Below are 26306 nucleotides of genomic sequence, written 5' to 3' on the forward strand. Positions count from 1 at the left end.
AAGTTTCGGATTGCAACTATTAAATGGAAAAAAGTAATTGTTTTCTTTGGAATGAATGAAGCTGGTTATTAACCTTTTATGGACTTGACAGAATTAAAGAAACCAGCACTATCATATTTCAATATGTGAAGCAGGAAAGAGAATTATGCAGGAAGGGGTTTACGCAAAATTGTGCCTAGCCAAGGAAGTACCCTGCAACTCAATGCAGAATAGCTGCCTATTTGAACTCCTGCACCTTATGGAGAAAAAAATGCTGTTGCAGGCCATTTCAGAGGACAATATTTAAGTGTGTCTCCACTATCTGGAGGTAGAAGGCTGTTAGTTGGGTGAAACCACACACTACCAACAAATTATACTTACCAAAGGTGATCCTCAGGATCCAGGAAAAGATTCTGTACTTCTCCTTAGCCAAAAAGAAATCCAACACCTGGCAATGAAAATGGGAAGGGGAAAAATGCTTGTCATAGCCTGACAAATGTTATTCGTTCATTAACCAGCAATTTTCTCTTAATGAAGGGGGCGCGTAATAACACTATCGATGAATAGAACATAGAACAGTACAGCACAGAACAGGCCCTTCGGCCCTCGATGTTGTGCCAAGCCATGATCACCCTACTCAAACCCACGTATCCACCCTATACCCGTAACCCAACAACCCCCCCCCCCCCCCAACCTTACTTTTTAGAACACTACGGGCAATTTAGCATGGCCAATCCACCTAACCCGCACATCTTTGGACTGTGGGAGGGAACCGGAGCACCCGGAGGAAACCCACGCACACACGGGGAGGACGTACAGACTCCGCACAGACAGTGACCCAGCCTGGAATCGAACCTGGGACCCTGGAGCTGTGAAGCATTTATGCTAACCACCATGCTACCGTGCTGCCCTTGCAGAATTGCCTTGCAGAAATGAACTTGCAGAGCTGTCAATCTTGGGATGATCTAGAAGTGATCAGAAAGTCAGAGGGAGCCTTTTCTCTAGCTCAAAGATGAACTCAATCTTTTGGATGGTGAAAACTCAGGTTTTGACCTGCCTAAACTTGGTTAGGAAATGGAAAATTAGCCAAGATCATTACACTTGCTGTAAAATGGATCTGATTGTAAAGCAACATTAAAAAGTCCAGGCTTTTGTGAGAGATTAAGCCTTAAAAGAAAGTCTGTAATTAAGTTATTTTTTAAAAAGACAATTAAATAAGTAAATTTAAGCATTTTATTGTAAAATGTGTAATGTTTTAAACTTTATACATTTAGCATTAGGGATTTCAGTTACTGGTACAATAACAATGTCTTTTCGAAAAGCAGTTTGAGTAACCTGATTGGTTTCAACTAACTGATGATGTAAGTTGACACATGAAAATTAAATGGAAAATGTGGACATAGTAATTTATATAGACATAGAACAGCACAGTACAGTACAGGCCCTTCGGCCCACAATGTTGTGCCGACCACTTATCCTAATCTAAGATCAACCTATCCTATACTCCTTCAATTTACTGCTGTCTATGTGCCTGTCCAAGAGTCGCTTAAATGTCTCTAATGACTCTGACTCCATCACCTCCCCTGGCAGTGCATTCCACCATTCTCTGTGTAAAGAACCAACCTCTGACAGCTCCCCTATACCTTCCTCCAAGCACCTTAAAATTATGTCCCCTTGTGACAGCCATTTCTGCCCTGGGGTAAAATCTCGGGATATCCACTTTATCCATGCCTCTCATCACCTTGTACACCTCTATCAAGTCACCTCTTCCTTCTTTGCTCCAGTGAGAAAAGCCCTAGCTCCCTCAACCTTTCTTCATAAGATATGCCCTCCAGTCCAGGCAGCATCCTGGTAAATCTCCTCTGCACCCTCTCCAAAGCATCCACATCCTTCCTATAATGAGGCGACTAGATCTGGACACAATATTCCAAGTGTGGTCTAACCAGGGTTTTATAAAGCTGCAGCAAAACCTCTTGGCTCTTAAACTCAATCCCCCTGTTAATGAAAGCCTACACCATACGCTTCCTTAACAACCCAATCACTCTGGGGGAAATGCTGGCTAACATTGCAACAAAGTGACAACGGGCAGTTTTACCTAAGAAGATGACCTTGGCAGATATAATCTGACTTTTATCAGATAGAAATTCCACAGCACAACTGATATTGATATTATATTCAACTGTCATGATTATTTATAGCAGTTGGTGGTCTTCCAACTCTTTCTAACAAATGATTGAATTGGCCATCTCTTACTGTAAATCCAAACCACCTACTTAAAGAACTCTATATACCCAAAGAATTCTATATACCCAAATCTGTTAGTTAGTGCCAGAACTACTGAACGCTGAAATATTCCGCTGTTCTATATGTTTAGTATATTTGATATTAAATTTTTTTGAAGATTGTAAAAAGCTTAATGTGACATCACAGAAAATTATGCTTGCTATTACTTAAGTTAACATGGAATTGCGGGAATGGTGACCATGAATTTAGTGGGAGTGATAACATATTCAAGGACCTCGAGAAGAAAAGAAGTATCCTGGGAATTGCAAACTGAATTACACACACCTCTGTTAATTTGAAGTTGTTTACATTAAATTTCTGGATAAGTTGAAAATATTTAAGCAGTTGAGTTTTCTACCCATGTTATTTTGGTTGCTTAATTTGAATTTATCGTTGTGCAAAACAACTTTGAATTAACTAAAGTAGACAGTAGTTGATAATTCTGTGTTAGCTAAAGGGAGTTATAGCTCTGAGAAAAAATTACGATTGCAAATTTGCAAACAACAAATCAGAGTAAAGGTGTAAAATTTGTCCATGTAATTACAGTCTTTATAACACCAAAAAAATACAACATTTAGAAAGCCGTGCAATTACATTGCATATACAGCAGAGTGAATCAGCCTAACTAGTCTGTGCTTGTTGTTGAGAATCTAGCTGGAACTAAATGTGTGAATAAAATGTTGTCCCTGTAGATTCATGGGGATTATTCTTTACTTCTGGGAAAATCTAGGCAATCCGGGAGAATTGACAAGTCTTTATGATGAGCTAGTAAACTAAATGAGTCCAATTTGGTTGGCTTTAGTTGGGCCAGGCTTTAATTAATCCAGTGCAATTTTGTCTGGTTAGATACATAGTCCCGGGTCTTTTGAGGAGTGGCAATCACAGTTAAATTGCTGCTCTGCTCCTATCGTTCAGCAACACAACAGAGCTTTGCATTTCTGGCTAGCTCTTCCAATTGTGGCTTCTTTAGAAATATGGAGTGATCTCCCATTGAACTGCTTCCTCATAGGATTGGATTATCAGGTGGAGCTTCTGGGGATTGTTCTCTGTGGGTGTGGGGGAGCCACACTCCCATTTTACAGCACTGGCTGCCAAATTCTGGTAAATTCAGTAATGCACAGAATAGCTATGGGACATTTAAATAGCTTTTCAGTGTGTTAGTAAATGAGTACACAGTGGATGGGTGGGAAAATCTGTTGATGTGCAAGTGGGTAGGATGGGTGAGGTAAGTAAGTAGAGTGGCAGGTGGTTTGGGACTTAGAGTTAGCAGACGTTGTCAGTTTGGATAGAAGGGTTGTGGGGGTTATCAGGCCGGGTAGGGGGAGCTAAGGGGAGTGGCATCAGGTGATGGGGTCTAATTGGGTCTGTGGGAGAGTCAGGTGGGGAGGGCTGGCCAAATTGGGGAGATTTGGAGTCAGGGTGCCAATTATATAGTTACACAGGAGTTAGACTAGGATTTTTCTGGCCAACATTTCCAAGTAAGTTGGAACTGTCGAAAGTTGAGCAGAAGTCTTTTAATAGGGTCCCGAGGAGAAGGCAAATTGATTGCCTATTTGCAGTTCAGACTTCGTAGGCAATTTCAACAGTCATTGGGTTGGGACTTGGGTCGCAAAGCGTATCGTGTGGGGTACGTTCATTCTCTGATGATTGGAAAAAGGGCAGCACGGTGTCACAGTGGTTAATACTGCTGCCTCACAGCTCCTGGGACCCGGGTTCAATTCCTGCCTTGGGACTGTCTGTATGGAGTTTGCACTTCCTTCTCGTGTCTGTGAGGGTTTTCTCCTGGTGCTCCAGTTTCTTCCCACAGTCCAAAGATGTGCAGGTTAGGTGGATTGGCCATGCTAAATTGCCTTAAAGGTTTGGTGTAAAAGGTTTGGTAGGGTTGCGGGGATAGGGTGGAGGTGTGGGCTTAAGCAGGGTGCACTTTCCAAGGGCCAGTGCAGTGCAGACTCGATGGGCCAAATGCACTTCTGCATTGTACGGATTCTATGATTGGCTCATTATTTCAAACAGCAATTTTCCAGGAACGTTGTGTTCACTCCAGCTAGAGAATGCAGTAAACCCCCGTTGCATGTGCATTCTGACCAGTAAAACCATGGAATGGATTTCAAATGCACAATTATTGTAGCCCCATATTGACCAATTGCTACGAGCATCCGTGTACAGTATAAGGTGAACGAATGCAACTTGATCTCGGTGCTCCTCCAAATCTGGCCATTTGTGCCCAATTTTCTTTATTCCCTCATTGCTCTTGCCTTCGGCTGCCTAGTCCCTGAACTTTGGAATTTCCCCTCTAACCTCTGGCCCTCTCTCCTTTTAAGATTCTTTATAAAACTTACATAAGTGGCACAAAGTTTGGTCATCAATCTTGTGGGGCACCTTTGAATGGCTTGATACACAAAAAGTACTTATCACTATGCAACCCAATTTCTAGGCCACAATACCCTATTGAATAAATGGAAACATAGTATATATATATCCAGCTTAAAAAGTGATTTTAACTATAATACTACTTTTCATTTGTGGCATGCAATGACGTTACTTGGGCAATTCTCCAGTAACATGTACAAGCTGTTCAATACTTTTTAAACCTTTTAAAAGTTTCATTAACATAATAGTGATATCTCAATTTTGTTTATCTTTGCAGTAAATATCGAGAAGATAGATGTAAGAGGGTTACAGCACAAGAAGAATGAAAAAACTGTTGAATATTCCTTTGAGGTAGAGATTTCCGTGATTTAGATTTGTAACGTACAAAGCATAAAACCTTTTTTGTTCACATTATGCATCATATATATTTATAATTCATTGTCATAATATAGCAATAACATAACATAATATAACCTAGTGGATAATAGGAATTGCTTTCCTACTTTCCAAATACCCACCTCTGTAATCCCTGTCAACAAGATTGGATGACACTACAACAGCTTCTACTTTACTGCCAACTCATGTCTCCCTCCATAGCTGCCCGTATGTCTAGCCTTAGTCTTGTGTCATGAGATCTGACAAAACCAACCAAATCCACAACCACGAGGCTAAACATTGCACTGCAACTCAACCGTTACCCAATACCATTTTTCTGAGTCAGATGTAAATTCCCATGCAAAGTGGGATCCCCACCATTAAGGGGGAGCTCACTCCTGCGAGCAGGGAATTTGGCTGTTGCTGCAGCACCAAAATAGGCAACAAGGCAATTTGAAGGACTAAAATAACCCTGAAAGTACAGAAACTTAGTTAAGTGTATGGAGGCCCGTTTGGAGGGAGAGAATAGATTTTTTAAAAGGATTGCAAGTGATGGACACAGCAAGGGCTAGGAGATGGAAATAAAGCTCAGGCAGTAAGCATTCCTGTCTGACATTTGCCCTGTTTTGTCACAGATCTGAACAGAATTAATGAAGAAGATCTATCCCTCAGTCTTTTGAGCCTTATAACTCTTCACCTGGCTCTGATTTGTGTTTTCGGATTTTGATCAGTTGATATCTATTAACTTACATACTGTTGATAATGCCAAGGCTGCCAGGGTAGCTAGAAATTACATTTTACTGCATAACGCTCTACAAAAGCTGCTAAAATCTGAGCATCTTCATAACCGAGAGATGCTCTTTCACAACTGAAATGTTATATATAGTAAAACAAATTATTGTGCACTACTCCTGATGTGGCTTAACTATTGTTCATCTTCACTGGTTATTGCACCAGGTTGTTCGGGTGAACCTATAGATTTGTATTCCATGTTGCATGATACTTAAAAGATTCCATGTTGAGCTTCAGTTTGATCTTCCGGTCAAAAGTATTAGATCTTGAAAATGTTTATGATCTGAAGTTTATACCAGGGTTGTTCTCCTGTCAGACTACAAGCTTTTGGTAGTCGCCTTATTTTGATAATAGAAGGGAAAATGTTGAAGATTAATGCTGGCAAAATTTAAGTCTGAGTATTTGCTTTGCTTTCTGTGATATTAATGTGCTCGAATAGGATAATTACGAATATTTTAGACACTACAATTTAGAGTTCCCTTTCACTCCTCTTAACTATGGTTTCAGCATTCTCTTGCACAGATCCATTCGATGCCTTAAAGTTTCAGTATTTTTTGTATTCAAAATGTACATTTTTTACTTTGATACTCAGGTCCTGTGGTCAGATTCTTCAAAGACTTTCATAACCAAGTCTTATCGTGAACTGAGAGAATTTTTGGCAAAGGTAAATGTGAAGAGAGATTACAGTGCAGAACACACAATCTTTTGATGGTTCCAAAGTAGAAACTTATGTGCTTTATTTTTGTTCTAAATTGTTACTGCTAATTGTTGTTGTCAACATTAATATTTTTTGACCTGTTAACCAAGCTAATAATTCCCACATAATGGAGGGTGGAAAGGGAGGAGAAAAAGGTGCAGTCTGAGACAACTTCACATGGATAAGGTAAAACTAGTCAAGTTTTGATTAGACACAAATGTTTCGGGACAAAGTGCACCTTAATTATTTCATGAGATTACTTTGCAGCAAATACCTTCTGTGAGGGAGAGAAAACCATTTATGTTTCAGCATGCTATAGATTTAAGACCACTGCCCTTTTGCAACCAGAAAATTAAAATATAATACCTTTCCATGGTTTGCCTTCCTAAATGAATCAAGTTTTAAAGTATTTTTAAAAATAAATTTAGAGTACCCAATTCTTTTTTTTCCCAATTAAGGGGCAATTTAGTGCGGCCAATTCACCTGCCCTGCACATCTTTTTGGATTGTGGGGGAGACCCACGCAGACACTGGGAGAATGTGCAAACTCCACACGGACTGTGAACCGGGCCAAGATCGAACCCGGGTCCTTGGCGCGTGAAGCAGCAGTGTTAACCACTGCGCCACCGTGCTGCCCTTCCAGTTTTTAAGTAATGCGATATTTTAATTTAACATTCTGACTATACATATTGAGTACTTCATCTTGAGATTTCAAGATATTCAACATCAAAACCAAGCATATTGTATGACGGATATATAGTGTACAAAAAGCTATCATAATGGGCCATGGCCTCAATTCACAAATTTTACATCGAGAAATCAGTTAAAAAAACGTTATTTTTTGGTGGGATAGGTTTTGTGAATATACATAAGTAAATTTAGATAGTCTCTATCTGGAATACCAATTTCAGTCTTTTATTGAAAATATAAATAACTCCTCTTCTTGGTTTAAATTATACAAAGAGTTTCATCTTCTGGACTGCTTTAGCCAGTGTACTTTATTTTGCAACATACTATCAACACATATTCAGCTGAAGCATAGAAATTAAAATTGGATTTGGTTCCCTGGAAAGCTGACGGTTTTGTCAGAAGATATGAAATAAAATTCTAGAGTTTCACATTGAGATGGCGCTATTGGTTATGGAATCATGCTTTCACCTCTGTATTTTGGTTTGAATCTCATTTGGCTTGGTTGGGTGAAAAATGATTAAGGGCAGTTTCTGACCAGCCCAGGGTAGCTTTAAGTCCATACTGTCGTGATTAGAGTGAAGAGTTCTACTTGAGGAAAAAAATTAAGTCATAATTTGCAATGTAAGACACTCTTGAGGTGGGGTAAAGCTATGAGGGGGTGGGAGGCAGGGGGAGATTTTCTTTGCACTAGGTGAAATAAAATTGTAGATCTATTCTTTCTAAATCATTTTATGATCTTATTAAACACAATATATATTGAAATCTTACCCTACTGTTAAGACTTGCCCAGCACCTATATTGTTGTACATGTTGCAAAAATAGAAATTTTGGAATGCACAGCAATTTAGTCAGAATTTATAAATGGATGAGACAAGTTAATATTTCAGGGGTGACCTTTCATCAGAAAAATATTAGTATGTTTCTGACTGGTTTTCAGAACATAGAAGTGAAACAATAACTTATTTCATCAGGCTGAATATACCAGAATCCAAAAATATTACTGCAATTCTAACTGGTGTTTAACCATCTTTAGTTTAGAACATTGTTGAAGACTAGTTAAAGGGGATAGTTCACTTAGGTTTACACTGCATTCAGTTCTCATGTTGCTAAACAGAAGCGTTGAATTGAGAAGAATGGATGGATAAAGCTATCCTATTGTGTGAATTTTGGCTCCCTCTGGAGGCTTGGCCAAACATAGTCTAAATTAAATCTTATGCTCCAATGACTTCAGTGTTTTCAGTTGCCATTTTCTTTATTCATTCAGCTCAAAATATGCAACTAAAAATAACATGGATAACATATGCAAATTATATTTCTTAAATCACTGTACCATCACTGATGTTAGAATATCTGACTTCCTACTCTGACGGAGTGCACAAATCAAAATATAATTTTGGGTGCAGAGCAATAGGGGATGCTAAAGCTGCTGAGGGCAAATTGTTTTGTGTGAAAGTGATGTAGGACCACAAGTGGAATAAAGCATACAAACCTTATCGGGTGAAAACAGCACATTTCATTTTTTAAGTGAAAAACAACTTGAATTTATATCAATAATTTCTGAAGTATTCTCTTCAAACTAAAAAATATTTTTAAAATGGACATTGAGTCAGGAAAGGTAGGCTGAAAATGTGGATTTTTGAAGATGGAGAAAAAGGTAGACGAGTTCCAGAGAAAATAGCTAATGCAAATAAAGACTCCCCAATCAGTGCGAGGACACAGAGTGACGAGCTACAAAGGGGTCTCCTCCTTGACATGGTGGAAAGGTTTGTGTGCTTTGATGATTCCTTGAGCGATGCTGTTGGAACCTCCTTGCTCCAGGTAGGGCTACCTGTGGCAGCAAGGTCTAGCGAAAGTGCAAGACAAAATGTAGCCCAAAATCCCTCCATGGCAGAACAGGCAAAAAAATGCTGTGAAGGTGAAAGAGGTTTCAGTGACAAGTTGGTTCTGCTCATCATGGTTTGACACGTCATCAATATCTACCACCGTCCCATCAAGATCACATTGATAATGATAGTGTCCCAAGGGTCCCCACATTAAACAAAATCACATGCAACCTCCTGCCAGTGTCCATTTGCCAAGCCCTGTAGCAATGGAGATTATGCACACGTGCAACAGTTGCAAGAAGGTCAGGCACCTGTATTGGAAGAGTTGTCTTTCGGCAGCAGCATTTGTGACTAAGCAAATAATATCCCTTCAGGATATTCTGTAATCACCATAAATGGGGAGGAGCTAGAAAAGGAGCCATTAAAATAGGTTGTCCCCATTCCTTCTGGCTGGGGAATGCACATTGTGGGATGACGATGTCTGCGGTAAAAGAAAAAAAAAACGTTGCAGAGCAGTTGTCACCACATCCTTGTACTACAATGAAATCTAGAATGTGTATCACTGATGCAATAGTGTGCTAGAGAAATTCCATCAGCAGTGCCTCGACTGCAACCTCCGGATTCAATGGGAGGACTGTGGAACAAATACTAGTATCTTTGAAGGCAGCTCCACAAATATTCCGGTAGAAGCCCCTCAAAAATGAACTTCAATGGTTTGGGCATCTCCCCCCTCCAGGTCTTGCTTTTTTCCCACTAGTTTGTGCGACATCCTGCCCCATGTGCACAAAGTTCTAAGATTCAACAATTGTTGTTCAGTCACATGATGATCCATAAGTAGACGTCATCCTCATTGAGGGACAGCTGATGACCAAGGGTAAGGAAAGCCCAAAAGGCAAGAGTTGAAGGACTGAAGAGTTTTGGAGGAGGGCTAATCTTGGAGGCAATTGCAAAGTCATTGTATGCATGATTGAGGGGTAACCTGATTCGGGTACTAATGGTCATAGGATATGATTAGATAGATACAGAGAGACCTTTGTGTGTACATATGCGTGTGTGTATCAACTGGATGATAATATTTCGGCCTGAGTGAGTGGCTGGAAAGGAATGTTCCAATGGTCCAGAGCCCACTTTCCCCAGTTATGGTGCCATTGTCCCATGATCAGAACCCACTTGGATTGGATTTGTTTATGTCACGTATACCAAGGTACAGTGAAAAGTATTTTTCTGCGAGCAGCTCAACAGATCATTATGAAAATAAAATAAAATAAAATACAAAATAAGGCAACACAAGGTACACCGTGTAACTACATAGGCACCGGCATCGGGTGAAGCATACAGGGGTGTAGTGTTAATCAGGTCAGTCCATAAGAGGGTCATTTAGGAGTCTGGTAACCGTGGGGAAGAAGCTGTTTTTGAGTCTGTTCGTACGTGTTCTCAGACTGTTGTATCTTCTGCTCGATGGAAGAAGTTGGAAGAGTGAGTAAGCCGGGTTGGAGGGGTCTTTGATTATGCTGCCCACTTTCCCCAGGCAGCGGGAGGTGTAGATGGAGTCAATGGATAGGAGGCAGGTTCGTGTGATGGACTGGGCGGTGTTCACGACTCTCTGAAGTTTCTTGCGGTCCTAGGCCGAGCAGTTGCCATACCAGGCTGTGATGCAGCCAGATAGGATGCTTTCTATGGTGCATCTGTAAAAGTTGGTAAGAGTTAATGTTGGCATGCCGAATTTCCTTAGTTTCCTGAGGAAGTATAGGCGGTGTTTTCTTGGTGGTAGCGTCAACGTGGGTGGACCAGGACAGATATTTGGAGATATGTACCCCTAGGAATTTGAAACTGCTAACCATCTCCACCTGGGCCCCGTTGATGCTGACAGTGTACAGTACTTTGCTTCCTGAAGTCAATGACCAGCTCTTTAGTTTTGCTGGCATTGAGGGATAGATTGTTGTCGCTGCACCACTCCACTAGGTTCTCTATCTCCCTCCTGTAGTCTGACTTGTCGTTATTCGAGATCCGACCCACTATGGCCATATCGTCAGTAAACTTGTTGGTGGAGTTGGAACCAAATTTTGTAAAGCAGTCGTGTATGTACAAGGAATATAGTAGGGGGCTAAGAATGCAGCCTTGTGGGGCCCCGGTATTGAGGACTATTGTGGAGGAGATGTTGTTTATTCTTACTGATTGTGGTCTGTGGGTCAGAAAGTTGAGAATACAGTTGCAGAGTGAGGAGCCAAATCCTAGGTTTTGGAGCTTTGATATGAGCTTGGCTGGGATTATGGGACTACAGCGGAGCTGTAGTCAATAAATAGGAGTCTGATGTAGGAGTCCTTGTTGTCGGGGTGCTCGAGGGATGAGTGTCGGGCCAGGGAGATGGCGTCTGCTGTGGATCGGTTGCGAATTGCAATGGTTCAAGGCGTTCTCAGAGTATGGAGATGATGCGCTTCATGACCAACCTCTCGAAGCTCTTCATTACGACTGATGTCAGGGCCTTACGCCTGATGTCAGGGCCACCAGATGGTAATCATTGAGGCACGTTGCTTGGTTCTTCTTGAAGCAGTAAAGCAGGTGGGGACCTCAGAGCGGAGTAGGGACAGGTTAAAGATGTCTGCGAACACATCTGCCAGCTGGTCCACGCAGGTTCTGAGTGCACGACCAGGGATCCTGTCCGGATCCGTTGCCTTCCAAGGGTTCACTTTCAGGAAGGCCGATCTGACTTTGGAAGCTGTGATGGCGGGTATGGGCTGCTGGAGTACTCAACAGCAGATCGTTGGTTTCCTGCTCAAACTGAGCATAGAATGGATTGAGTTCATCGGGACAGGGTGCGCTGCTGCTGGAGATACTGCTCGGCTTCATTTTGTAGCCCGTTATGTTGTTTAGGCCTTCCCACAGCTGCCGAGAGTCTGTAACGCTCGTCTTTGACTCTAGCTTGGTCTGATATTCTCCCTTGGCATCTCAAATGACTTTCTGGAGGTTGTACCTGAATTTCTTGTATAGGTCAGGATCGCCTGACTTGAACGCCTCAGACCTGCCTTCAGTAGGGAGTCAATCTCGTGATTGAGCCATTCTTTCCGGTTGGGGAAACATACGTACTGCTTTCTTTGGCACGCAGTCGTCCACACATTTGCTGATGAAGTCAGTGATGGTAGTGGCATACTCATTTAAATTGGTCGCTAAGTTCTTAAATATGGACCAGTCCACCGTCCCTAAGCAGTCACGTAGCTCTTCTTTTTCCTCGGTCCAGCACTGCACGACTTTTTCCCACACCAGTCTTTGAGCCATGCATTCATGCCTCTAATCTGATTTGTCCTGTTCGAATTTGCACATGACTCAGATAATAATCCAGAGATTATGACCTTTGAGGTTCTGTTTCTTAATTTGGTGCCTAGTTGCTCATATTGACTGTGCAGATTCGCCATCTTTGTCCTGCCTATGTATTAGGACCATGACAACAGGTTCCTCCCCTCCCAATTCAAGTTTCCCTCCAGCCCAAGCAGATATCCCAAACCCTGGCAACACAGCCATCTGGAGTGATGCAGAGAATGGTGTCAATCCCTCTGACCATACTATCCCCATCTACCATGACATTCCTTTTTTCTCCTCCCACTTGAATGCTGGATTCTGAAACAAAAACAAAAAATGTTGGACAATCTCAGCAGTTCTGACATGTGTGGAGAGAGAATGGAGCTCATATTTTGAGTCTGGATGACTCTGTCAAAGCTAGAGAGAACTGGAAATAGGATAAGAATTATATTGAGTGGGGCTGATGGCAAGGAGCAGTGGGGCTGGATAGAGGTCCAACGATAGGTGGAGATTGACTAAGAAGTTGTGGACAAAAAGACAAAGGGAATGTAAATCATGATAATGACTAAGAAGGGTGCTGACAATGGCACATTAAGAGATCAGAATGTATTAAATGCAGAACAGGGTTAAGCAGCGTGTGAAAAGATAACTTGGAACAGGGACAAATGGTCCTAGTGGGGTGGGGGGAGGGGAGACGAGGTAAGGGACAAATCAATGGCAGAAATGAAAATTAATTGATAGAAATAAAAATGGGGTGAAGGTGGAGGAGAGAGTTCACAGACTGAAATTGTTGAACTCGATGTTAAGTCTGAAAGGCTGTAACGTGCTTAATTGGAAGATGAGGTGCTGTTCCTCCAATTTGCGCTGAGCTTCACTGGAACATTGCAGCAAGCCAAGGATGGACATGTGGACATGACAGCAGGATGGCGAGTTGAAATGGCAAGCTTCAGAAATATCTGGGTCCTGCTTGCAGAAGGACCAAAGGTGTTTTGCAAAGCAGTCACCCAGCCAGCGTTTAGTCTCTTCGATGTAGAGTAATTGCGTTGGGGGCAGCAAATGCAATAGACCAGATTGAAGGAGGTGCATGTGAAGCGCTGCCTCGCTTGAAAAGGGTGTTTAAGCCCCTGGATGTTGAGCAGGGAGGAGATAAAGGGGCAGGTGTTGCACCTTCTGCGATTGCACAACTCATCGGTACATCGACGACTGTTTTGGATGCTGCTTTTGGTTCTCGTCTGGACCTGGACAAATTGATCAATTTTGTTTCCAATTTCTACTCCTCTATCACCTTCACCTGGTCCATCTCTGACACCCCCCCTTCCCTTCCTTGACCTTTCTATCGCCATTTCTGGGGATCGACTGTCCACTAGTATCCATTACAAGCTCACCAACTCCCACAGCTACCTCGACTACAGCTCTTCACACCCCACAGCCTGTAAGGACTCCATCCTCTCCTCCATCACATCTGTTCTGATGATGCCACTTTCCAAAACTGCTTGACATGTCTTCTTGCTTTCTTTTTTTAATAAACATTTTTTAAAATTTATCAAATATAAACAGTAATATATTTATGACAAAAATATACATACAATATAAATTTAATAAACAATAAAATAAAAAAGAAACAACCAAATCAAAAGTAGAAAGGCAGGTAATGAGTGCAATGGAACAAGGAACCACGATTACGGAACTACCCCCTCACTAACCTATTGCCCCCCAACCCTCTTACGTGTCCAGATCTTTAAAGAAAGAAATGAATGGCCGCCATCTCTGGTAGAACCTCCCCACTGACCCTCTTACCTATTTGACCTTTTCCAGATGCAAGACCGATATATCTTCCACCCATGCGGATGAAAATCTCCAGTTGGGTAATATTCCCCTCCTGGCTATTAAGGAAGCGAAGGCAAGAACATCCACGCTGTAGAAAGGCAGGGAGTCAGAAACCCCAAATATTACAACCAGCAGACAAGGTTGTAGGGTTTTCTGCAAAATCTTGGATATTATGTTGAAAAACGAGGCCCAATATCTAGCAAGCTTAGGACAACAAGACCAAAATGCAAGCATGTGGTTAGCCGGTGTAAGTGACCAGCGGTCATACTTGTTCTCCATGTCTTGAAAGAATCCACATTGCCTTTGTCCAATGCATTCTACATAGCACTTGGAACTGAACCAAACTCAGTCTGGCACAGGATGAAGTGGAGTTCACCCTGTAGAGGGCTTCTCTCCAAACTTCCTCAGTGAGCACAGAACCTAGTTCCTCCACCCATTTCTCTTATACTCTATCCAAAGGGGAAGGATGCGAAGATAGAATTAGGTTGTACAGATTAGAAATTGACCCTTTCCCTTCCTGTGCCAAGGGAAAAAGGAGGGGCTAGGGGAAGGAGGAAAAGAACTTGCATAAGAAATCCAGAATTTGAAAACAACAAAAAAGGTTGGGACCAGTCAGATTGTATCTGGCTGTGCATTTTCAAGGCTGGCAAAGCCTCCACCTAGAAATAAAGCCCCAAAGTGTACCAGACCGCCCATCCTCCAGGGCCTAAACAATGCTCAAAGGCACGACGAGGTGGTTGTCACATATCGGGGCAAGTGAGGACAATGAGAGAAGATTGAACTGCTGCCGAAACTGCTTCCAAATCCCGAGGTAGGAAATCACTGCAGGGTTCGAGGAAAGATCTACCGGGAAAAAGGGCAGCGGTGTGCTGCGGTAGAGAGGAGGCGCCTCACACGAATTGGCAAATTAGGTTAAGGAATAGGTCATTAAAGATGCAGCGGCAAAGTTTAAGCTGATACTTCAGAACACATCGAATAGATGCAGCCCAATGTGTATCAAAACGTCCAAGGGACAAATTTGGCTTCAATGGTTGACCAAGAAAGGTTAAAGATAGTGGAGTGGATTCTCCATTGTCTGCCACCAGTAGCAGGCTTCCAGATCCAGCAGAGAATGGAACATCGGCTGAAAAATTGGATAGGCACCAGGCACTAATCCTGTTCCTATGCTCCAGTCCACCGCCGGTGGCGACAACAAACTATAAGCCCTACGCCGGTGGCACCATGCAAAATAGATCGTTTGCATCCAATCACCCCGCACCAGACCCCTCCACTTCCCTGACTCCCTCAACGCCATGGCCAGCGGTTCAATCGCCAGTGCAAAGAGCAGGGGGGACAGGGGACACCCCTGCCTGGTCCCACGATAAAGCCTAAAATACTCCGATCTCCTTCCATTTGTGACTACCCTTCACTAACATTTGCTTTCTCAGACAAAAGTGTTTAATGCAGCAGCTGTTGGAAGTATCAGAGGCTTCCTCCAAACTCAAGGACACTTCAAAGAACTGCAAATCCCTTTTGACAGCCGTTGAAATGCAAATCGTCCCTGCAATTTCACAAAGTAATACATTGCATTAGCCAGTGATTGACAGTTTTAATACTCCCAAGACAGCTGCTTGGTGGATTGTTGACCTACCTACCTTTCTCTTCCCGCTTGAAGGCATCTTTGCTAACCACAAAGCTTATAAATATTCTTGCTATGATAGTTCCTCACCATATCAAAAACAGCTAAGGGCTTAGAAAAAGAAAAGGGGTGTTTGATTGGGGGGTGCTGTTGGGGGGGGGGTCTGATGGGGCAGGCTGGGGATCATGGAGGGTCAGGTCATCTTTATGTGTGTGTGCTGTGCCCGTTATTCCCTTGACGGGAGGTAGGAAGAATGCCCTACTTGTCAGTGGAGCGTGAGCAGGATTTGTATTGTGATGGGGAGGGGTGGCCCGTTGTCGGACCTTGGTATCAGGCCGCATGCTCAAAATGGCGGCCCGATACCGATGGAATCCCGTGAATTCTCCTCCATGCATAAATTTGCATGGAAAATGAGAGTGATCACACCTGGGCCCTGCTCCCAGCGCTAGCGGAGGCCAATCGCAATTCTCCACTGGCGGGAGCACTTAGTCTCCAGAAGAGACAATCAACCCAGTATCAAACTTAAAGAAAAAGCATATAATTATGCAAAGACAAGTGGCAGGTCAGTAGATTGACAAAACATGGGGAACAGCCAAGGGTGACTAAAAGATTAATAATTTAAGAATATGAGAGAAAGCTAGCCAGAAATATAAAAACAGATAGTACGAGTTTTAGTAAATATTTAAAAAAGAAGAGTTAACAAAAGGCCACATTGGTCCAATAGTGAGTGCGTCTGGAGAATTGATAATGGAAAACAAGGAGATGACATAAGTTAAACACCTATTTTGCATCAGTCTTCACTACAAAGGATAAAAGTAGCATCCTAGAAGCAACTAAAAACCAGGAAATAGAAGCGAAACTCAGGAAAATTACAGTAGCTTAGAAGTGGTGCTGAGTAAATTGTTGGAACTGCGGCTGACAAGAGCCTGGGTACTGATGGACCTCACCCTAGGGTCGTAAAAGAAGTGTCTATGGGATACATTGGTTTTAATTGTCCAAGACTTTCCAGATTCGAGGATGGTCCCATTGGATTGGAAGATAGAAAATGTAACTTCCAGGCTGTTAGCGCAGCAACTCAGGAGGAGGGAGGCGGCCAGGGAAATAGGTAGAGTGAGGGACGAGGGGGGGCGCAAAGTGGAGGATCCGGCAGAATTGAATAGGGTATTCCGGGACTTCTATCGTAAGCTGTATACTTCGGAGCCGCCGGAAGAACCGGAGGGGATGAAAAGGTTTCTGGACGGGTTAACATTCCCAACAGTTGGGGGGGGGCAAGTGGAAGAGCTGGGCGCCCCGATTAGAGTAGAGGAGGTATTGGGGGGCCTAAAGGCCATGCAATCGGGGAAGTCCCCGGGGCCGGATGGATACCCAGTAGAGTTTTATAGGAAGTTCTCTGAGCTGGTGGGCCCGGTCTTGGCGAGGGTTTTCAATGAGGCAAGGGACAGAGGGACCCTGCCGCCGACAATGTCACAAGCCACCATATCTCTGATATTGAAGCGGGGTAAAGACCCGGAGGTGTGCGGGTCCTACAGGCCAATCTCCCTGATTAATGTAGACGCCAAGCTCCTGGCAAAGGTACTGGCGGGGAGAATGGAGGACTGTGTACCGGAGGTGATTGGGGAGGATCAAACTGGGTTCGTTAAAGGTCGGCAGCTGGCGGCCAATCTGAGGAGATTGCTCAACGTGATAATGATGCCCCCGGCGGGTAGAGATGTGGAGGTAGTGGTGGCAATGGACGCCGAGAAGGCCTTTGACCGGGTAGAGTGGGACTATCTATGGGAGGTGCTCGGACGGTTTGGGTTCGGGGAGGGATTGGTGGATTGGATCAAATTATTATATCAGGCCCCGAGGGCCAGCGTCAGGACTAACAGAGAAGTGTCGGAGTACTTTAGGTTGTACCGAGGGACCAGGCAGGGCTGCCCGCTCTCCCCGCTGCTGTTTGCGCTGGCCATAGAGCCGCTGGCGATGGCGCTGAGAGCCGCAGAGGGTTGGAAGGGGATGGTGAGGGGCGGGGTTGAACACAGGGTTTCTCTTTATGCAGACGACCTGCTCCTGTACGTGTCGGACCCAGTGGCCGGGATGGGAACTATACTGGGAATGCTGAGGGAGTTCGGCCAGTTCTCAGGTTACAAATTAAATACGGTCAAGAGTGAAATGTTTGTGGTCCAGGCAAGGGGCCAGGAGAATAGATTGAGAGGGCTACCGTTTAGGCTGGTTGAGGAAAATTTCCGGTATTTGGGAATCCAGGTGGCACGAGACTGGGGCAGGCTGCATAAGTTAAATTTGGCCAGGGTGGTGGAGCAAATGAAGGGAGAGTTTCGGAGATGGGATGCACTCCCGCTGTCGCTGGCAGGGAGGGTGCAGACTGTAAAGATGACAATCCTCCCTCGATTTTTGTTTATTTTTCAGTGCCTCCCGATCTTTATCCCACAGTCCTTCTTCAAAAGAGTTAACGGGCTGATCATGAGCTTTGTCTGGGCGGGAAAGTCTCCGCGGGTAAAGAAGGCGATGTTGGAGAGGAACCGCAGCGAGGGAGGGCTGGCTTTGCCGAGTCTGGTCAATTATTACTGGGCGGCCAACATCGCTATGATAAGGAAGTGGATGGTGGGTACGGGGTCTATTTGGGAGCGGGTGGAGGCGGCTTCGTGCAGGGGCTCCAGTTTGGAAGCCCTGGTCACGGCTCCTCTACCGCTGCCGCCGGCCAAGTACACCACCAGCCCGGTAGTGGTGGCGACCCTGCGGATATGGGGCCAGTGGAGGAGGCATGTGGGGGAGATGGGGGCGTCTGTCTGGGCGCCAATCTGCGACAACCATCGGTTTGCCCCCGGCAGTATGGATGGGGGGTTCCGAGTATGGCGGCGAGCAGGGGCGGGAAGGGTGGGTGATATGTTCCTGGAAGGGAGCTTCGCGAGTTTGAGGAGCTTGGAGGAGAAATTTGGGGTGGTAAGGGGAAATGATTTTAGATACCTACAGTTGCGGGACTTTGTTCGTAGACAGGTCCCATCTTTCCCGCGCCTCCCGCCAATGGGGATCCTAGACAGAATAGTCTCTGGGAGGGATGAAGGGGAGGGTAGAGTCTCGGGTATTTATAAGGTGCTCATGAGGGAGGAAGGGTCCCAGACAGAGGAACTGAAACTTAAATGGGAGGAGGAGCTAGGCGGGGAAATGGAGGATGGGCTGTGGGCAGAGGCCCTGAGTAGGGTAAACTCGACCGCGACATGTGCTAGGCTCGGGCTGATCCAATTTAAGGTCGTTCACCGGGCCCATATGACGGTGGCTCGGATGAGCAAATTTTTCGGGATAGAGGACAAATGCGCTAGGTGTGCGGGAGGACCAGCGAACCATGTTCACATGTTTTGGGCATGCCCTGAGCTGAGGGGGTACTGGGAGGGATTTGCGGGGGTCATGTCCCAGGTGCTAAAAACAAGGGTGGTGATGAGCCCAGGGGTGGCAATTTTTGGGGTTTCGGAAGACCCGGGCGTCCAGGGGGAGAAAGAGGCCGATGTGCTGGCCTTTGCTTCCCTGATAGCCCGGCGACGAATACTATTGGCGTGGAGGGACTCAAAGCCCCCGAAGACGGAGTGGTGGCTAGCGGACATGTCGAGTTTCCTGGGGATGGAAAAAATCAAGTTCGCCTTGAGGGGTTCTGTGCAGGGGTTCACCCGGAGGTGGCAACTATTTATTGACTTCTTTGCGGGAGAGTGAGCGTCAGCAGGGGGGGGGTTAGAGTAGAGTAGGAGGGAAAATATGGCGGGTAGTACCGATGGGAGGGGAGCGGGCTTGTGCAATATGTTACGGTGGAAGTATTGAAAGAACGTGGATGTTTGCACATTTTTGCCTTTTTTGCTTCCTTTCTGATGATGTCTGTAACTGTTTATAAAGCCAAAAACTACCTCAATAAAATTGTTTATTAAAAAAAAAAAGAAAATGTAACTTCATTATTCCAAAAGGCAGGAATCTACAGGCCAGATGGCTTAACAGATGTCATAGGACAAATACTAGACAAATACTAGAAGTAATTATTAAGAATGTTAGAGAGGGCATTTGGATACTGTTATGTGCGTGTCCCTTTAAGGAAGGTTTTTGTCTCATCACATGGCTTCAGAGATGTCATTGTGTGGGTGGAGCTGGGCTGTGGCACTGGGACTTTTTTTGGTTTTGCTTTCACATTTGGCTGCTGTGGACTCAGACAGAGAACAGATGTTTTTTTGGGCTGCCTCTCTATCTTCATTTTAAACGCTGTTTCCAGACTGCTTAGTAACTTAAAAGAGATAATTGCTTTCTGGAAGGAATTCAAACCTGCTGTTTGAAAAGGGGAACAGAGTATCAATAACAAGTCTTAAAGACAAGGAGAATGCAGTGTGCTGGGCCACGTCTTTGAAAAGGGGTTTCCGGCTTTACTTGGATTTTGTTATTGAATTTGAACAGTTAAGGGGGATTTCATTAAGGGTTATACATAGATTACTGTAGCTGTGTGGGGTCTTTGTGTTTATGGTTGAAAAAAAATTCTTGCTGTTTGTGTATATACAAATGTTAACTAAATTCGTAGAATAAAGCTTGTTCTTGTTTATTAAAAGCGCCTAAGAAATCCGTTGAATAACACCTGAAAAGCAGGCTCTTGTGCTCATCCCTGAGAAATTCAATAAACCGTTATAGGTCACGTGAACTCCATAATATACTTTGGAGTTTTTTAAACCCCTGGCCCGTAACAGTACGTTCAATGTAAACAGGGATTGTCAACATGATTTTGTGAAAGGGGAATCATGTTTAACCAACTTTTTGGAGTTATTTGAGGAAATAACGTGCTATGAATGAAGGTAGATGTATTGTACTTCAATTTCCAGAAGCCGTTTGATAAAGTGCCACGTCAAATGTTATTGCCAGGTTGCAGAAGAACAGGCTTTGTGAATGGCAGGCTGCTTGCGAGTAATACAAGATGGCTGTGATGATGAATCCGTTGGGGCTCTAGTACCGGAGGTGGTGATGTCCATGGACGCGGAGAAGGCATTTGATCGGTTGGAGTGGCAGGACCTGTTCGAGGTTTTGGGAAGCTTGGGTTTGGGCCTGGATTTGTGGCTTGGGTGTGATTGCTGTATGTGCGCCAAGAGCGAGGGTGAGGACAAATCATATGAGCTCACAAAGCTTTGACTTACACTGGGGTATGAGGCTATTTGCACTGGCCATAGAACCGTTGGCTATGGCTCTCAGTGTGTCGGCGGAGTGGTGGGTGTTTATGAGGCACAGGGGGAGCATCGGATGTCGCTCTATGCCAAGGGCTTGTTGCTGTATGTTTTGGCTCCATTGGAGAGTATGGGAAGGATTATGGGCATGCTGGGAAGGTTTGAAGGGTTCTTGGAGTACAAACCGAATGTAGGGAAAAGCAAGGTCTTCCCGGTGAATGAGCTGAGATAGCGGGCTAATTTAGGGGGGGGGGGGGGTGCCATTTACGGTAGCGAGGGATAGGTTTAGGTATTTGGGGATTCAGGTAGCGAGGGAATGGATGGTGCTCTAAGTGGAACTTAATGAAGCTGGTGGATGAGGCCAGGGAGGATCTTAAGAGGTGGGATAAACTGTAATTGACGTTGGTGGGGAGGGTCCAAGTGGTGGAAATGAATATTCTGCCGAGGTTCTTGTTTATCTTTCCGGTGCTCCCGATCTTTACACCAAAGGCCTTTTTTCGGAAAGTGGATACTATAATTTTGGACTTTGTGTGAGCGGGGAAGGTGCCGAGGGTGGGGAGGACCCTGCTCCAGAAGCAGCAGGAGGGATTGTTGGGGGGGGGGGGGGGGGGGGGGGGGGGGGAATTGGCGTTGCCGAACTGGCTTCATTAATATCGGGCAAGGTGCGGTGGTGGTGGGACAGAGAAGGGGTAGGTTTAACATATTGGCACGGATAGAGGATTAGCTGGCTAACAGGAAGCAGAGTAGGCATAAATGGGTCTTTTTCAGGTTGGCAAAATGTGACAAGTAGTTTGCGACAGGGATCAATGCTAGGACCTCCAATGTTTACAGTTTCTATAATGACTTGTATGAAGGGATGATTGCCAAATTTGCTGATGGCTCAGATATTACACATGTAGGAAAGGAAGTTGTGAAGATGACATAAGAAGCCTACTAAAAGATATAGAGAGGTTAGGTGAGTGGTGCAAGGGCCCTTCCTGTTGATTCCCTTATTTTCCTTTATTTTTGCTGTTATCATTTTGATCCATTAATGCTTTAATGGACATGTATCTTTAAGTCGTGCAGGGGAACTGAGGAATTCCGAAGTTACAAAAGAGAATACTCTGCTTGCTTTTGGCAACAGAACACGGGCCTTTTGCACCTGAAAGGTCGGTGGGACTTAGTTCAATTGGTTGGCTGGTGATCAATGAATTGGCCAAAAGGCTGTATTCTCCCTGGTAACAGGCTGTTATTGGGTCCTTTGAGTGGAATGATTTTCAGAGAGCTGGGGAAAAGAGAGTTGGATTCCTGGATGCCCAGAAGAAAGAGGCTGCTCTCTCCCTCCCTTATCTTTTCTCCAGAAAAGTTGTATGGCTGCACAGAGAATCTGGATGATTCTACAGTGAGAACCTCGAATTGAGAGCCTATATTGAAGGAAGGTTTGCTATAGCCACCCATCTGAAACAAAGACTTTGATCCCTTTTGCTTATTATTTCCCCTCCCTCTGTGGTTGTCTGTCTTGTGTGTGTGTGTGTGTTTGTGTATATAGAAGTGGGACAAGTTTTAGGGGAGGGGTTAGGAATTGGATTATACTTAACCTGTTGTATTTGCTGCATATTTAATTATATTTATTGTTATTAATAAACTTAATTGTGTTTAAATTTACAAACCTAGTGACTGTAGTTATTGGGCAGCTAAGGGCCAAAGAATTTGGGTGTTTTACTAAGAAATATTTATTAATTTTAATTGTGTTGCAGCTCCGGGTCAAGTGGGGCTGGAATTGAGCGCAAACTAGCCCAGGGTGTCGTAACAGTGGGCAAAAATCTGGCAATTGGAGTGTAATGTGAGAAAATGTGAAATTGTCCATTTTGGCGGAAAGAAAATGGAAGAGGAATATTATCTAAATCTTAGCTCTGAGGTATAGAGGAATCTGGGTGTGTGTGTGCATGAATCTCAAAAGACTAGTATGCAGGTACAGCAAATAATTAGGAAAGCTAATAGAATGTTAGCATTCATTGTGAAGTAAATTGAATATAAAGGTAGTTTATGCTTGTTGTACAGGTGCATTGGTAAATATCACAAATCTACAGTGCTCAGTAAGGACGATTAAAGAAAAATCTTTTGCACACTTGTGCATTGAGGAAACTTTTTTTTTTAGGGTGAACAAGTTAGCCTACTTGTACCTTGTGCCAATACTGCAAATATAGGCAGAAGCTAAGAAAACATAATCTGATTGGTCAGAATAAGACATTTGAAAAGTGAAGAGCAAATAAAGTCCATTGTAACTTAAGCAAGTGGTAGGTAAATAGCATTACAGGTCTACCCTAGGCATGTGTTCTCATTAATAAGGCATGTAATATTTTAAACTGCGTCAATTGTAATATATTATTTCAGTAAATTTGCTGTATTATAAAGATGGATGAACACTGTTATTCTTAGGCAGAAGCAGACATGCAATAAGCATCACAAACTGCACTCCAGCTCCTGATTATGAACAATAGAATGCAATATTAGTTGCATTCTAAAATGTGCAGTGTATATCAATACCAGGCAGAAAAATCGGAAAACCAATTCAAGATCTTTACGCAATTAAAATTTAGTGCTTTCATTTGTAGAAAAATGGCTAAAAATGCTCTCTAATTTTTGCAATAAATTAAGTAGATTCATAGACTTTACAGTGCAGAAGGAGGCCACCCGGCCCATCGAGTCTGCCCGGCCCTTGGAAACAGCACCCCATCCAAGCCCACACCTCCACCCCATCCTCGCAACCCCACCCAACCTTTTGGACACTAAGGGGCAATTTGTTTTAGCATGACCAATCCATCTAACCTGCGCATCTTTGGTCTGTGGGAGGAAACCGGACCACCCGGAGGAAACCCACACAGACATGGGGAGAATGTACAAACTCCACACAGACATCCGTGGGAATTAAATCCGGGGCCCTGGAGCTGTGAAGCAGCAGTGCTAACCACTGTGCCACCGTGTCCCCAGATTGGAATCAACAAAACAAATCAACATTCCTGGGTTATCCACCCAGCTTCTGAACAAGCAAAATACACCTAAAGTATATAAAACCAAAGAGAAAATGCTGGAAAATCTCAGCCGATCTGGCAGCATCTATAGGGAGAGAAAAGACCTAACGTTTTGAGTCCAGATGACCCTTTATCAATGCTAAAAGACAGAGAAAGTAAGAAATATTTATACTGTGGAGTGAGAATGAAAGATGAGTCATAGGCGCAGAAACCCATGGAAATGGGGTGCTATTAGCCACAGAAACCAAGGGGAAAAGAGTGTTAATGGCAGTCCCCAGAGAGAACAAAAGGTGTGAAAGGCCAAACGGTAGGAAAACTAACAAAAGGCCAAACAGCAGAAAAACTAACATCAGATGGTAAACTGTGACAGATTAAGATGTGGGGGGAGGGGAAGGGGAAAGCAAAGGGGAGATGGGGTAAGGCAAGGTGGATAAGATGAGGGGGGGGGGGGTAAATATATATAAAGAAAGACATAAATTGTAAAAGACAGTTAAAATGAAATGAGATGAAAACAAATGGGTCGAGGTGGGCTGGAGCTAATCAGCTGAAGTTGTTGAATTCGATGTTGAGTCCGGAAGGCTGCAGCATGTCTAACTGGAAGATTAGATGTTGTTCCTCCAGTTGAGCTTCACTGGAACATTGCAGCAGGCCAAGGACAGACATGAAATGAAATGAAAATCGCTTATTGTCACGAGTAGGCTTCAATGAAGTTACTGTGAAAAGCCCCTAGTCACCACATTCCGGCGCCTGTTCGGGGAGGCTGTTACGGGAATCGAACCGTGCTGCTGGCTTGGCCTGGTCTGCTTTCAAAGCCAGCGATTTAGCCCAGTGTGCTAAACAGCCCCTTGTGGACATGTGGGCATGGGAGCAGGGTCTTGTGTTAAAATGGCAAGCAGCGGGAATGTCAGGGTCCCCTGAATGCGCACAGACCGAAGGTGCTCAGCAAAGCGATCACCCAGTCTGCGTTTGGTCTCTCCGATACAAAGGAGACCACATTGGGAGCAGCAAATGCAATAGACCAGATTGAAAGTTTTGCAAGTGAATCGCTGCTTAACCTGGAATACGCGTTTTGGGCCTGGGATATTAAATATGGAAGAGGTAAAGGGACAAGTGTTACACCTTCTGCAGTTGCATGGGAAGGTGCCGTGGGTGATGGGAGAGGTGTTGGGTATGGTGAAGGAGTGAACTAGATTATCTCAGAGGGAATGGTCTCTGTGGAATGCTGACAGAGGGAACGAAGTGTAGATGTGTTTGGTGGTGGCATCATGCTGGAGGCTTATGCTTTGCATATTTGCTTTTATCCTGAAGTAATATGCATCTGTCCTGGGCGGTACGGTGGCACAGTGGTTACCACTACTGCCTATGGCGCTGAGGACCCGGGTTCGATCCCAGCCCCGGGTCACTGTCTGTGTGGAGTGTTATGGGCCAGGGTTTAGAGAACCCAAAAGTGTATCATGGAGTTCATCTGACCCACAACTTTTAATAGATTGTGGTATGGGGAGCACACGGCCCACTCTACAGGTGTGGTACAGCAGAAATGGAAAAGTAATTTTTAAAGCAAAACAATGTTTATTCTATGAACTCAAGTTAACCTTTTTAAAACATACAGTGGACATCTTAGTGACCATCAATTCAAATCCAACCTCCCAAAGACTACAACACTAAATAATCCTTTAAGCTTTCCTTTTAACATCCATACGACTTAAAACACCCTTTACCAGAAGCACATCAGGTTAAAGTCACTATTGTTATTAGTTTTAAATTACCAGGATTGATTTACAGTCTTTAGATTACAGAGAGAGATTCATACACCTTCTGGCTGTGACTGCAGCTATCCAGCTCTGAAAACAAAACTAAAGCACACCGTGCAGCAAACAGCCTAAAACAAAAGTAAAAAGCTGACAGACAGCCCAGCTCTACCCACACTGATATCACTGATAAACACCCATTTCGTAAAGGTACTCTCACATGACAGGGGTTTGCACATTCTCCCCGTGTACCGTGGATTTCACCCCCACAACCCAAAGATGTGCAGGTTAGGTGGATTGGTTATGCTAAAAATTGCCCCTTAGTTGAAGAAAAAAATTGAGTACTCTAATTTATTTTTAAAAATATGCATCTGTCTGTCAAGTGATGAGACATAGATGAATCTGGTTACACCCTGACTGGTGAAGCTTACAGAATAACTCGGGTGTGTGGGAACCTCACCCATTTCATTTATATGGAAATGCTGTTTGTGCCTTTTGCACCTTTGGGAATCTCTGAAATCATGTAGCTATGTAAAGAAAGTGGACGCTCAGCATCATGCATCTGTACCCCTATTTCCTGTCACTATTGTCCAAGGATTAGTATTTTCCTGGTTACTAAATAC

The 26306-nt window shown here is 44.0% G+C and overlaps 1 protein-coding gene across 3 annotated transcripts in view; it reads left to right on the top strand.

The window, feature by feature from the left end:
• Positions 1 to 26306, top strand: part of zcchc14 (zinc finger, CCHC domain containing 14) — a 180851-nt gene that overhangs the window by 57876 nt on the left and 96669 nt on the right. For all 3 annotated transcript variants that reach the window (XR_005461792.1, XM_038806531.1, XM_038806530.1), the window contains exons 3-4: positions 4910 to 4983; positions 6392 to 6463. Coding sequence is in view for 2 of the 3 variants with exons in the window: in XM_038806531.1 (XP_038662459.1) it covers positions 4910 to 4983; positions 6392 to 6463 (146 nt within the window). In the remaining variant the exon portion in view is untranslated. The remainder of the gene's footprint in view (positions 1 to 4909; positions 4984 to 6391; positions 6464 to 26306) is intronic.

The sequence above is a fragment of the Scyliorhinus canicula genome, chromosome 9 (genome assembly GCF_902713615.1).
Source record: "Scyliorhinus canicula chromosome 9, sScyCan1.1, whole genome shotgun sequence".
NCBI lineage: Eukaryota > Metazoa > Chordata > Chondrichthyes > Carcharhiniformes > Scyliorhinidae > Scyliorhinus > Scyliorhinus canicula.